This window comes from Mycteria americana, chromosome 7, assembly GCF_035582795.1.
Source record: "Mycteria americana isolate JAX WOST 10 ecotype Jacksonville Zoo and Gardens chromosome 7, USCA_MyAme_1.0, whole genome shotgun sequence".
Classification (NCBI taxonomy): domain Eukaryota; kingdom Metazoa; phylum Chordata; class Aves; order Ciconiiformes; family Ciconiidae; genus Mycteria; species Mycteria americana.
The window spans coordinates 48493340-48506360 of NC_134371.1; the positions used below are offsets into that span (position 1 = coordinate 48493340).

At 34.8% G+C, this 13021-nt stretch overlaps 2 protein-coding genes across 10 annotated transcripts in view; one reads left to right on the forward strand and one right to left on the reverse strand.

The window, feature by feature from the left end:
* Positions 1–6: 6 nt before the first annotated feature.
* Positions 7–13021, reverse strand: part of TRMT13 (tRNA methyltransferase 13) — a 19332-nt gene continuing 6317 nt past the window's right edge. For 2 of the 3 annotated variants that reach the window (XM_075508264.1, XM_075508262.1), the window contains one exon: positions 12727–12922. In XM_075508264.1, the coding sequence (XP_075364379.1) occupies positions 12727–12922 (196 nt within the window). Of the gene's footprint in view, positions 108–12705; positions 12923–13021 lie in introns of those variants that run through there. The other variant, XM_075508261.1, reaches the window with a different exon arrangement.
* On the forward strand, positions 130–12527 carry LRRC39 (leucine rich repeat containing 39). 7 transcript variants are annotated; one of them, XM_075508265.1, is made up of 12 exons: positions 130–712; positions 937–1054; positions 1782–1881; positions 2421–2466; positions 4695–4895; positions 5810–5915; positions 7013–7169; positions 7735–7871; positions 9357–9571; positions 9982–10134; positions 11224–11363; positions 12397–12527. In XM_075508265.1, the coding sequence occupies exons 5-12, from the start codon at positions 4771–4773 to the stop codon at positions 12450–12452; spliced, it is 1089 nt and encodes a 362-aa protein (XP_075364380.1). In that variant the 5' UTR covers positions 130–712; positions 937–1054; positions 1782–1881; positions 2421–2466; positions 4695–4770; the 3' UTR covers positions 12453–12527. The 7 variants fall into 7 exon arrangements, with proteins under 7 accessions (XP_075364380.1, XP_075364385.1, XP_075364382.1 ...); XM_075508270.1 differs by having other exon boundaries at positions 2425–2466; XM_075508267.1 differs by having other exon boundaries at positions 1825–1881.

The following is a 13021-nucleotide window of genomic DNA, read 5'->3' on the forward strand; positions in this document are numbered from 1 at the left end:
TCAGGGCCTTAATACTCTCTAGAATATCCTGTATTTTTATAGGCTGGAAGTAGCTGCAGTCCTTAAATACTTTCCAGTTATTTTTGTTTCTTATAGAAAGCATCTGTCTGTTAAAAAAAAAAAAAGAAAAAAAAAAAGAGGATCTCATTTGTTATTCTGTCATTGGGTAAGCCTGACGGTAAGCAGAACATGTTCTAAAAGCTTGCATCACCTTGTATTATTGATGTTCAGATACTAGAATTTGACAGATTAATCAGATACAACAAAGAATTAACATTTTAAAAATACTATGTGAGATAAGGACTTTTTACACTCAGGTACAAGGCACATAATGAATAGGTTCAAGTTAATGCCTTCAGAACAGACAACAGTTATGTGGCTTTAAGGTAAACTGAAGAGATGATGAGGACTGTACTGGTTATTTAACAGGAGATATGAAGAAAACTGTTGGATATAAATAACTTCTAGAAACACAAGTTGTAAACAGACACAAGAAAAGACAGTTACATGGCCTTAAAAATTAATTTGTGAGGCATAAAATGGACATTTGCTCCTTTCTTTAAATATATCAAAATTTGCCTCTACAGGCGCATTCTCCAAAATTGTAGACCAAAGTTGTCTGTTGCATTTAGCTGTGAAGATGCAAGACACAAGCTACAAGAGGTAGAATCTCTGCTATCCTTGATGCTGAGACTGAGCAAGAGGAAAGATGGTGATATAGGGGGGGGAACATGGGAGCATACATGTAAGGTGCTATTTATATTTCTATTGTGGTATAAGGGTCTTTTATATATAGGTCATTTCTGGCAAAGTTTGACTAATATATCGTGCTTATCACCTATTTCATTTTTATCAGATTTATTTATTCCTAATAAAAAAAACCTAAAGCCACAAAGAATTGTAGTAATATTGTTTCTATTTGTGAATTTTATGCAGGCAATCCTGTACAGGTGACTCAAACTTCTATTTCTTCTTATCTTAAAGAACCTACTGCACTCAAGGCTACCAAGAGAACACAGCCTAATGGCTACTTGCCTTCAAGTATATTGTTGTGGTAAGGGCTTAGTCTGAATAGTATATTTTTTAGTCTGATGACCATGGAGAAAATAAATTGGGGAAATACAAGTGTATGATAGAAAGCAATAAAGTGATTTTTAAATATTTGAGACAGAATAATTTTGCTCCCACAAGAAGCCTGAAATTTCTTTATGTCTCAAAACTCCAATAAAAGGGAAGGTTAATTTTTTTTTCCTAATTATCTGCTTCTTTTAAGGAGGAGGAAATTAAGTAATTACGTTTTTAGTTATGACTTTTTTAGATCAAGAAAAAACATTGATTAAAAAGCACTGTGGGGATTGAATCTATACTAAAACTGAAAGAAGAAATACGTATACCAAAGAACCTGTTGGATCATTTTTGCTTTTGCATAACTTAAAAAAAAAAAAAAAAGAAAGAAAAGAAAGGCTTAGAAGGTTGAAAGCTAAAGCAGTCAGTGTCTTTTTAAACAGGTATTGGTATTCAGGTAGTTAGTTGGTCTCAGACTGGAGAGGATTTTTTGGTTATAAAGTTCTATGTGGTAATACTAGAATCTAAGGCTAATAATGAGCAAAAATTATTTCTACTGAAAGAGCGTTATAACCAAATGAATGATATTTTTAAAATTTCATCTTCACATTTTATACTCCAGTGCAAGAATTGGTTAGAATTATCCAGTTTTATAGCTTCTGTCTCAAATAGTGACCTATGATTATTGCTGTCTCTCTCTTTCCACTTGGTTGAAGAAAAAGATTCTGACAGCGTTGTTCTCCTTTTATGTTCTCCAAGGGCTCTTTGAAGAAATAGAATGTTAAAAATGTTTCATGATTGGAAGCATGAAAAGGGGTGAGTAATAACCCCTCTGCACATCCTGATAAAGATTACTTTTCTTTGATAATTTGCACTAAAGTTCTTCAACAAGAGAATTCCTCAGCATGGGCAAAAGTAATGAGTAAAATACTTAGTGATGTAATACTTTTTCTTGTCTAATTAGTCAATGTTGCTGTTTAATAGCACTTCTGAAGCTGTTTCCTTGCAGAGAAACATTACTAGAGTAAAGCAAGTAATTGTCATTTTGAGTTCAAAACTAGCTTATTTTTCATTGTGGAGCATAACAAGTACTCCTTTGTTCTTTTCGTTCACACTTTATAACTTTTGTTAATGGGAGTCCATGAGTCTGTGGGAGTCCAGTCACATTCAGCAAAGTGGGAAGACATTGAGAGTGGTAAATGCTTGGGGGTTTTGCAGAAGTGCCTCATGTGATACCTTCTATTCTCAGCATAGGTTAAAATTAGAACTAGAGTGACATTGCATTGGAGTCTGAGAGTTCTAAATGGTTTCGGTAGTACAGACAAGATTCGTAATTTATGTCTGCTCTTGCCCAGAAAGCAATGAGTCACAGAAAATCCTTGAAAACAGCAAATAATTGAGGTAAGTTGTTAAACTCTTTCAGATGCTTGGAGGTGAAGTTGTTGGGAGATCTGATTACGTGGGAGTAAATTTGCGGTTGCTTTACAGCCACACTTGGGAATTCACTTCTGAATTGTTGGTTGTGATGGCATCATTATTATGGTTTTTATTTTCCTGACAAATAATGAGATCTAAGAACAAGAAGGTTTTGATGGTAGTGCTGTTATATAATTAAATCTCCTTGAAAACAAAGTCATATACTTAGGCCCTCTTTAATATTTCATGGTTCTAAAGCAATGTTTATTGAATAATATGCTTTCCACAGCACAAGAGAGTTGCCCAGTGTATGCTTTACTAAAAATAAGTATTGTTTTGACTGTATAGTCTGATACCGGTTTTAGTAGTACAAGTATTAACAAATATCTCATTAGAGATTTGCACCGCAATGTCTCTTTTCTGCACAATTTATATAAAAAGATTTCTAGTTTTCTACCTAAAAAGGCTTATACTTCAAAAAAAAGTCTCTAAGCAATAAGAAAAGATAGATCAGGTAAATCACTTGATCTCAGTAGAAGTTTAATCCTGAAAAATAAGGCAATTTAAATTGTAACCACTAATCAGAGCAAAAAAACCTCAAACAATGTCTTAGTCATTACTGTTGCATATGGGGATGAGGAAAGGGAAATATAATTACTATGAGGACCACTGAAAGAGAAGTTAATCCTTCAAACTAGTAAATGTGATCACATTTATGTGGGGGAGGGAAAGAGGATACAATCCCCTCTTTACAGGAATAAATTCAATCCCTTTTTAGGAACCCAAATACCAGACTGCATTGTGCCACACTGTGGTTGCCATTTGCATCACCTGTCAAATCATGCCATTTTTCCTTAACAAAGAGAGAACAGTTAAGAATTCTTAATATTAAAGTATTGGACCAGATTCTTCTTTATTCAAGCATTATAATTTGATTTTATCCTGTCTTTACAACAGGAAGCAATCCTGACAATTTATATTTCTTATTATTTGCTTGCCTATACACTTTTAAGTAAGTGTTTTCAGTATAATCAGGCTTTACAAATTACTATGTTAGCAAAAGACACTGTAAATATAAAATAGAATGATTAACAGTTTGAACACAAAAATATTCACTAAGCAATTGTGGTGTATCCATGCCACACAAAATTATAATGGAATAAACATGATAGAAAAGATTGCTCTAAAAGACAGACCTGCAGTAATTATTGTAGGTAAATATATGTATGAAAAGACCTGAAATTCCACTTTTGTTTTATTTACCTGCTTGTTTGGAAGAAACTTATCCTTACTTTTTTAGTTTGAATGGATATGTAAGACGTTTTTCTTACTGCAATTATTAGTTAAAAAGTTTGAAAGGGAGCATTCAAATCACCAGTGTTCAGAGTACACTGCTGTTGGCATGAAATTTAGCCCTCCAAGCTTATCTGAATATCAATATCTTGGCTCCAGTTTATTTCCAAAAAAACCCTTCCCCAAATGACTACAATAATGGCAATAAGAATGCTTTTTAGAGGGATGCGCTGATTAGGATGACTGAGTATCCTACTTTGCTGCTCTTCAGGAAAATATGTATTAATTATCTCACTAAGGAATAAATTGCTTCAAAACTTTAGGCTGAATTTTTTTTTAAATACAGATCCTGACACTCAGTAGGGCTACAAGAAGATACAAAGAGAGATCTGAAGAATTTAAAAAGCCTTTTCTTAAAGGTAATGCATTACTAACTATAAAATATATTATAATGAGTTAAACTATGAAGAAAATGAATGCAAATAAAGTATATTAATTTATTTCCAGCAACAGTTCAGTTTCTCTAAAGTGCAAAACTCCTTTAGTTACAAGTATTTATACCAGGTAGCTGCCAGGATGCAGCTACCAGCATGTGACTGCCTTAAATTGCAGGTAACAGCTTAATTTCTTCCTGGGAGGGGAATGAATGCTCATATCTGCTTTTAATTATTATGATCAGCTCTCAGCCTACCATTCGAAGGAACTGGGAGAAGCAGTTGTTCACTGACTAAGAATGCAGAGACATTGCAAGAATACCATTTCTTACTATAAGAAAATTCAACTAGGTGCCATTACCTATTTTTATAAAGATAAAGCAGTTGGTAAAATTCTGTCAGTTCTATACATTAACTAAATTTAATAATATAATCGAGTGGGTATTGCAGTATTTTAGTTTTCACATCACTGTCCCCATCTGGTAGCTGATACATGCGCTGATGCATTGAGCCTGAAATTCACAGTCAGATTCCTGTGACTGAATCTGAACATGTAAGGATCATGACTGAAACTGCAGTTTGCATTGGAACATTCACTGCTGTGAAGACACTTTGGGAAGTGAGAATACACAAGATAAATGAAGAATTACAGAAAGAAAAGGAGTTCAGACAGAGGTCTGCAGGAAGGTAGGTAAATTGTAGATCTTAAAGCATGTGAAAAGCTAGACTATATGTTACATTTCAGAAAACTATAATCAGTCTTTTCAAACTCATCCAGAGTCTTATTCTTTAGTCGTTACTCCAGCAGAATTCCCACTGGTTAGAATCTAGCAATATGGTCAGGTCAAACCAAGAATTGTGTTCTGTGATAAAAATACTAGCATATATAATAAATCCCCTAAATTCAGATACTAAAATCCTCTCCTGTGTGGATATTCTAAACAGTGGAGATTTAATTTGTTATGCTTTGTTCTCAATGGAGGCATTAACAGGGTCACTTGGTCTTCTCTCTGGCCAGCAATTTCATGAAATGTGAAGAAATTTAGCATTCTAATTTTGGAATCCTTCCTAATTTGTCAGATGTGTTTGAAATGGAATAACAAATTCAAAAGTTACTAATGGAAAAAGGCAGAAAGAGAGAGAATGTCTAATTTTCATACTTCTTGTTTAAGTCCCCTTTGGAAATCAAGCTAAAAGAATCCCTAGCTGATTGACCTGTTTTGATTGCACTTACATTTGGTGGAACTGAAGGCTTTCTTTTTAGGAGACTGCTTCACAATTAATGGCTTTGGAACTTAATTTCACATGACTTTACATTCTGTTGCCCTGCTGCAACATGATGAAAGTGAATTAAGTTACATCTTCCTTCTGACTGTAAATTTGAAGAACTGTAAAATAGAATTTCTACAAATTACCTCAGCCAAACATTACTTTATGTTCTTGTCTTCCCTCAAATTGATAGTATATTTAGCATCCAGATATAATAAATGTTGTTTGACATCCAAAAAGGCTACTATCTCTTCATTCCAGAAAATAGAATGGATAGTAATTATTGCCTGTATTCATTGTTGCACCACTGACAGATCTTCTTTTCCTTGTAGGCTACTACTTGTCTGGGAGGAGAGAGCTGCTTTAGCAAAGCTCAAAGAAAAAGTTATTAATGAAGATGGAAGAGCGATTTTAAGGATAGAGGAAGAAGAATGGAAGGTAGCGTTGACAGGAATGAATGTTGCTTGAGTTGAATGACTGATGCATTAGAAAATTACTATATACAACTTTATACTCACAGTTGCACTATTTTTAATCTATGAAGTGCTCACTGTGTGCTTTGCTAACAATGAATTGAGACACACTGTTGTGACAGTGTAAAAGCAAGCTGATTTTTTTAGTCCTGAATATTAAGCATTACTCTGCAAAAATATAGCCCAAAAGGCTTTTCTGCATTAGAAATTATTTACACTGCAAATTATGAGTTTAATTACATAAATCCTCATTTAACATTAACACACCAGAACTACTGAAATATGGTGAAAGGTGAAAACCCGCTGTGTTTAGGTGCATGAAAATATTTCTTACTGTTGTTTACTTTCTCTTTCTAAGAGTGAGAATGAGCCAGTAGATTCTCAGAATACTATTATTCTTGTTTCTAATGCATGGGGGGAAGCGGCTAACTGTGAAATCAACAACAGAGTGGAAGCTAACAGTCTGTTCAGAGCTACACAGAAATACAGATGCCAGTTCCTACGAAGTAATGAGAATTAGACCATGTCGAGACCAGAAACTGACAGCCACACCCAGCAATATTCTGGTGGTCCATAGGCCAGTGTTCCTTGTTCAGAACTCAGCATACAGACATTGTAGTTTTTCTGTCCCTCAGCTCTTCTGCTCTGAGATGCTCACTGTTTTTCTTAACAGAATAGGAAATACAATTTAGATCACCATTTAAATGCAAAAAGCTATTTAGAGCAGTTTCATCTTCAGTTATATTGGCTTTGTTTAAAAAAAAAGAAACAAACAAAAGCAAGCCTGAGGCTTTTTAAGCAATGACAGAGGTGCAGATATCTAAATCCTGGGAGCAAAAAGTGGGCAGGTTAAATCTGTGGTCAGAATGACCTGCATTGGTGGTGTTCATTTTGGGATGTTACAGTACAGTTGGAGAAGAAGGAAAGATTTCTTTTTTTTTCCCTTCTTTTTTTCTTTTTTAATTACAAGACTGTTACTGTTTCAAATAAAACTTCTACCTAAGCCTATATTCTTGTTGTATACTAAGCTGAATTTCTTCTGGTTCCTATTTCTTGTTTTAGACACTACCTTCGTGCTTATTGAAACTAGTCCATCTCCAGGAATGGCAGCTTCACAGGACTAGTTTGCAGAAAATTCCTCAGTTCATTGGAAGATTTCACAATCTTCTTGTTCTGGATCTATCCCGGAACTCAATTGAAAGCATACCTAAAGAAATTGGTGAGCTGTGCTTTCTTTTAAGCTGCTTTTCTAAGAAAATTAATCTTACACAAACATGCCATTTTTGTGCACTTTGCCTATCTAACAATCCTATTGGGTAGCTAGAAAACAGACGATTTAAATCTGACTGTGAGGCAGAGATCTTAAAGCCATGGATTCCCTATAAATTAAAAAAAAAAGGCCGGATGGAGGAGATGTATCTTTATGAAAGCTCCCCGTGAGAAAAAAGCTTGTAAGCACAGCAGATACTAGACGTCAGAATGCAGCTAGAAAAGTGATACTGAAAAACAGGCTTAATGTTCTGAGTCCACAGCATGAGCAGTCTATGTTCATAAGTTTTTTTTGAGGTTTTGGGGTTTTTTTGTAGCATTCAACTAGAGTGCAGTTCTGTACTAAAGAGTCCTGAAGTCTTACTATTTGAATTTCAGTGAATCTTTTTTTTTTTTTTTTTTTTTTTTAGTGAGAACACACAGCACTTGTATAAGGATAACACAAAACAAGTAAAATTGTATTTCAAATAGAATGAATGTAAACATTTATAATTTCTCATTTGTGCTCTCTGCAGGCCAGCTGACTAGCCTCCAAGAGCTGCTTCTCAGTTACAATAGAATAAAGTCTGTTCCTAAGGAAATAAGTAACTGTGTTAGTCTGGAAAGATTGGAACTGGCTGTCAACAGGAGTATCTGTGATCTTCCTCCTCAGGTTTTGACAGACTCTTTTGTTTTGTTTAGTTTTAATGCGTACTTTGAACGTATCCAAAACCAATTATCATTAAACATTGCACTCCATGTTTTCAGATTTGCTTTGATATTCTAATTTCACAACTACTCCACAGAAACACGTAGGTGAACAATATTTATATGACTAGTCAAACTGAAAGTATATGATAAGGCTATACATATACCTGAGTAGTTGAAGGAGCCAATCTTTATTTGACTTGGTAGCACATATAGGACAGTGATGTAAATTTGTTTACGTTGAAGGTCTTCACTGATTTACCCCACTGAGGATCTGATGCCTTAGCACAGATAAATTCCCTTGTATGGTTGAGAATACAAATTCATACCATAGGCCAGGACACAATTGTAAACATCTTTACCAGAGCTGCTAGCTATGAAAAGGGTTTTTGTGCTTTACACAACTGCCTATGTGCAAAGAGTTGAATGAATGTTGTTCTGAGATGCTGAAAGCAATTAAGAGAGAATAAAAACAACTGCCCTCCTACTATTGAGCTTTAATTTGGACTGACCTAAATGTGAGAGACCTGCATCTCTAAGTATTAGTCTCTTAGATAGAGATGACAAGTATGTCATCTTGTATTTACACAACTGTATTTACTTGGTTTAATTTATTTAAAAAACAGTAGTGGCAATAGTTGACAACAATCAGTGCCTTGCAAAATTGAGTGAATCCAAACAGTAATACCTAACAACAAATCTTCAAATGAAAATATACGTTGTTAATCAGAATCCAGAATTTACAAAATTTCTGTGGATACAGGTTACATGCTGTAATGTAGAGTGATAGCTGTTAAATTAACAGCTCATAGCAAATACATAGTTCTGTCCTGTTGAGACTATGGTGATGTGAACACCGTGAAGCTTTGGTTATATGTACTTGGTTGGCATTCAGTGTTTAGACAATTGGACCAGATCTGCAATAAAACATCTTTGCATCACTTGAACATTGTAAAAGCACCTGAAAGCATGATTCACCAAAGGACTTAGGTGTTGCAATACTGAATGATGCTATGTTTAATTTTTAGAATGTCTTGCCATAGTAGTTGACTTCACAATGTGGAAAGTGTCTAGGTTCACTTTAAATACAGTCCATGCAATTTGATCCATAAAAATCAAAATATTTGACTAATGAAAAACAGCATATTGCATGGAGAAGCACCACTGAGCACGAAATCCTAAGGAGAGTGGTGTCTTTAAAATTCCTTTTCTTCTCGAGGCTTGGGGTATATCTGCATTGTAGTCATGGCATTCAGCTTCTCAGCATTTAGGGCATTCACTACCAGGTGGGAGATAAAAGTTCTTCTGCCCAATCAGTTTCAAACCTACCTACCTTCCAGGTAAGAACTGTAATTATTAGGTAATATCAGCTAATGTAACTCAGAAACGATTCTGTGTTTACTAACTCCAAAATGTGTTGTAATGTCTTTGAATTGGGGTTTTTTTTCAGTCAACATTATTACAGCACTGCTGTAATGAAGCAGCTATACAAACTTGCATTAAATCTCCCTCTTTTCAGCTCAGTGATTTAAAGAAGCTTTCACACATAGATTTGTGCATGAATCAGTTCACTACCATCCCTTCAGCTCTTCTCAACATGCCGAATCTAGAATGGTTAGATATGGGGGGAAATAAACTCCAGGAGCTTCCTGATGCAATTGACAGGTAAATAAATGTCAAAGCTCACATCTTAGTCTCAATTCCATTGCATTGAAATTCTAATTATTAAATCCTACTTCAAAAGATTATTTTACTGTTAACCTCACTGCAGACTTATCAGCCCTAATATGATATTTTGGATGAGCTGGAATAATCCGTTCAATAAACAATGAATTCAGTATCAAGTTAAGTATTTCTTGCTAATGACATTTTCGATTAGAGGTTAAGTGATTATCTTGGATATGGGGTTTTCTTTGAGAATTGTTGTATTCTTTATGCGAGTCCTTTCTGTGACTGTAAAAATGCATCAATTATATACTGAATGAATAAATAAATAAATGAATTGATTTTATATTAATGATTGATAAGATCAATTTTCTAAATCTTGATTGATTGCACAAATACCTATTTTACAGAATGGAAAATCTCCACACTTTGTGGCTCCAAAGGAATGAGATAAACTCTTTGCCAGAAACCATTTGTAATATGAAAAATCTTAGTACTCTTGTTCTTAGCAACAACAAACTTAAGGATATTCCAGCTTGTATGAAGGACATGACAAATCTGAGGTAAGAAAAAGCAATATAAATATAAATAAAAATACTAAAAGATAAATTTTAAAGCCTCCCTTGAGTTGTATATCATAGAGTGATGCTAAGGAAGTGGAAAAGGAACATCCATAGTTGTACAGATGGACACAATGCCATATAAATCAGTGTAATTACACAGATTCACAAGAGTTGAAGATCTGGTCAAGAAAGCTTGGTGTAGCACAACTCATTTAAAGAAGTAAGCTACGATAGTTACAGTCCCAAATGTAAAAGGAGAGTGTAATACATTTTCTCATTTCTCAAGGGTTCAAATGCTCACTTCTAATTGGCCTTTGATATCAATCACTAAAGCCAAGAGCTAGGAGGAAAAATATGTAACAAGCATAAAAATGACAAAAAGTAGAACTTTGGCACTGAAAAGTCAAGCATTCAGAATTAAACAAAAAGGATTAGGTATAAGGATATGGATGAAACTCTCCTGTACTTGATTTGAAAAATAAGAGAGAATGGATGTAGATTTTTAATTGGTAGAATTGGAAATATTATTTTGTATACTGTGACAGAAACTTTCCTGTTGTTTGCATTTTCATTTGAATTACTGGGTGCTGGCCATTTTAGAGAAGGAATGCTAGTCTAAACAAACCACGTCTAACCCAGTAAGACAATTCCTGTTTGCAGATGTTTTGGAAGAAGCAGCACCTCTTTAAACAAATACACACAAGTGTAGGCCCAGGGATGGACCAAGAACAGAGGCAGACAGGGCTGGCTGTTGCCTTGTAAAGTTGGGAGGATGCAGGCATTTGCACTCTTGTTCTCATCCACTCTTCTGTTTGTGGAAGCTCAATAAGGCTGACAATGTGGTGAAAACCTGAAGACAAAATGATGAGGACTGCAATGTTTTCTTCCACCACAATCAGCTACCGTTATAAGGTGGCGTCTTAGCTTAGCTTACTTAATACTACTAATATAGTGGTGGATTTAGTATCAGAAAAAACTTACTTTATTTTGCTCAAAACACTGTTTGAGGAATCTTAATTCAGTTTCAAAAGAGTTGTTCTCTCTGGACAAAACCTATTGCAAGAGTAACCTTTTCTGGTGAACTGTCAGATTTGTCAACTTCAGAGACAACCCACTGGAGTTAGAGGTAACACTCCCTCCATGTGAGAATACAGAAGAGGAGGAGCAACAGGAAATGTTCGGCATTGAATTCATGCACATGTATATCCAGGAGTCACTCAAGAAAACAGGTATGGCTTTTTTAATTAATTCTAATCTCTCTGGAATGCAGTGAGGAAGGGAAGGATAAACTGGATAAAAGAAAGCTAGGATACATATACAAATGAAACATGAATAATCTTCTTAATAAATTAACATTTTCCAAAAATCTGTAAACAGCTTTTTACTGAGGGCAGGGGCACTTTTATCAGGAGTTGGCACAGTAAGTCTTCACATGAACAGCATATATTCTAGTAGGACCATACTGGAACCATGGAATATTGGAATAAATGTGCCTGAATTACCTACAGCCTGGAAAACTGGAAGTTGGTGACTGTCTCTTGTATTTCCAATTTAATCAGAGTTTACATAGTGTGGGTCTTCCAGCACTGTTTGTCTCATGAAGCTCAACTTTCCCTATTTTTGGATGTTGTCCAGATGGGGACTACCAAAGAAGGATGTAAGGGAGAGATGCCTATGTTCCCAACATACAACATTTTTTAGCAATGAATTATCAACACCTGATAAACAGACGTTTCTCACAATTTGCTTTCCCTGACACAAACCCCAGTCACCTAAACAAAACACCCCCACAATTTCATCCCATTTCTAGATCACTATGACCAAAAAATGCTATTAGTAGTCTCAAAGCTTAAAGGTTGCAGTAAGAGACCAAAATAAACACTTTTGAACAGATGTGCAGGTGGCAGCTGTTACTTGCAGAGAAAACTTCATTCATTGCAGATATAAAATGTTCTCTCTGATCTTCATTCTATATATTGTGAAGGCTTAAAAAATAAATGACTGAAATGCTCTTGATTTAGAACACTAAGCCAGCTTTTTTCTTGTCAATATTTCATGAATGAATAATCAAATTAACAAAAATATATCAAGATGACAGTTTACAAATAAGTTTTCTTCTTTAACAGATTCCCCTAGCAGCATGGGCTGATTAAAGTACCTAGGCCTACTTAAATAATTTAAGAGGAAATACAAAGCTATCCTGAACTTCAAAGTGAAAATAAAGTATGTTAATTTCTCTTATTTTAACCCCTTGTCTTTCAGGAAATCTGGAAAGTTGTACTTCTGGTCCTTCTCCTATCATAAATGCTAATGAATAAAGAATGTAACTGTGAATGGAAGAAAATATCAAGTATACTTCTTCCTAACAAAGAGGTGTACAACAGGTTTCAAATATTCTTAGGGATTTTATTTTTCCACTGATGAGAACTGGTTTGCATATTTGTAATTCCCAGTGAAACTGGGAAATGTAAGATCTTTTCCTGGGTACAGGAAAGACTAAAACAGTTTTTTTGTACGCAATTAATTGGCTTTTTAAAAAATCCAGATAAGTTTTATAGGTTTTTTTCCTACCAATTCCAAATATATCTCCTGTCATGTAGTTGACTCTGGTATCAAAGATGGACTTGGGACAGCTGTCAACAGGACGTTCTCCAAGGACACAGCAAACTCTGTATAATACTGTAGTGCAGCCTTGTATCCTCGTTGTTGTAAATATTCAATCCGTCCATGATCAATCAGCAGTTTACAGAGGCAACCTATCTCCTTTCGTTCTTCAACAGTAAGTATCCTAGTTTCATAAAAAGGAGGAAAAGAACAAACAACGTATGTCAGAATAATACTTTTGTAATTAACATTAGTAATTAAGCTTAGAAAAACTACTGAAATC

Coding starts and splice junctions, on each gene's coding strand:
- LRRC39 (XM_075508265.1), top strand. CDS start 4,771: ATGACTGAAACTGCAGTTTGCATTGGAACATTCACTGCTGTGAAGACA. Junction 10,135..11,223: donor AAGGACATGACAAATCTGAG/GTAAGAAAAAGC, acceptor GTGAACTGTCAG/ATTTGTCAACTTCAGAGACA. Junction 11,364..12,396: donor GGAGTCACTCAAGAAAACAG/GTATGGCTTTTT, acceptor CTTGTCTTTCAG/GAAATCTGGAAAGTTGTACT.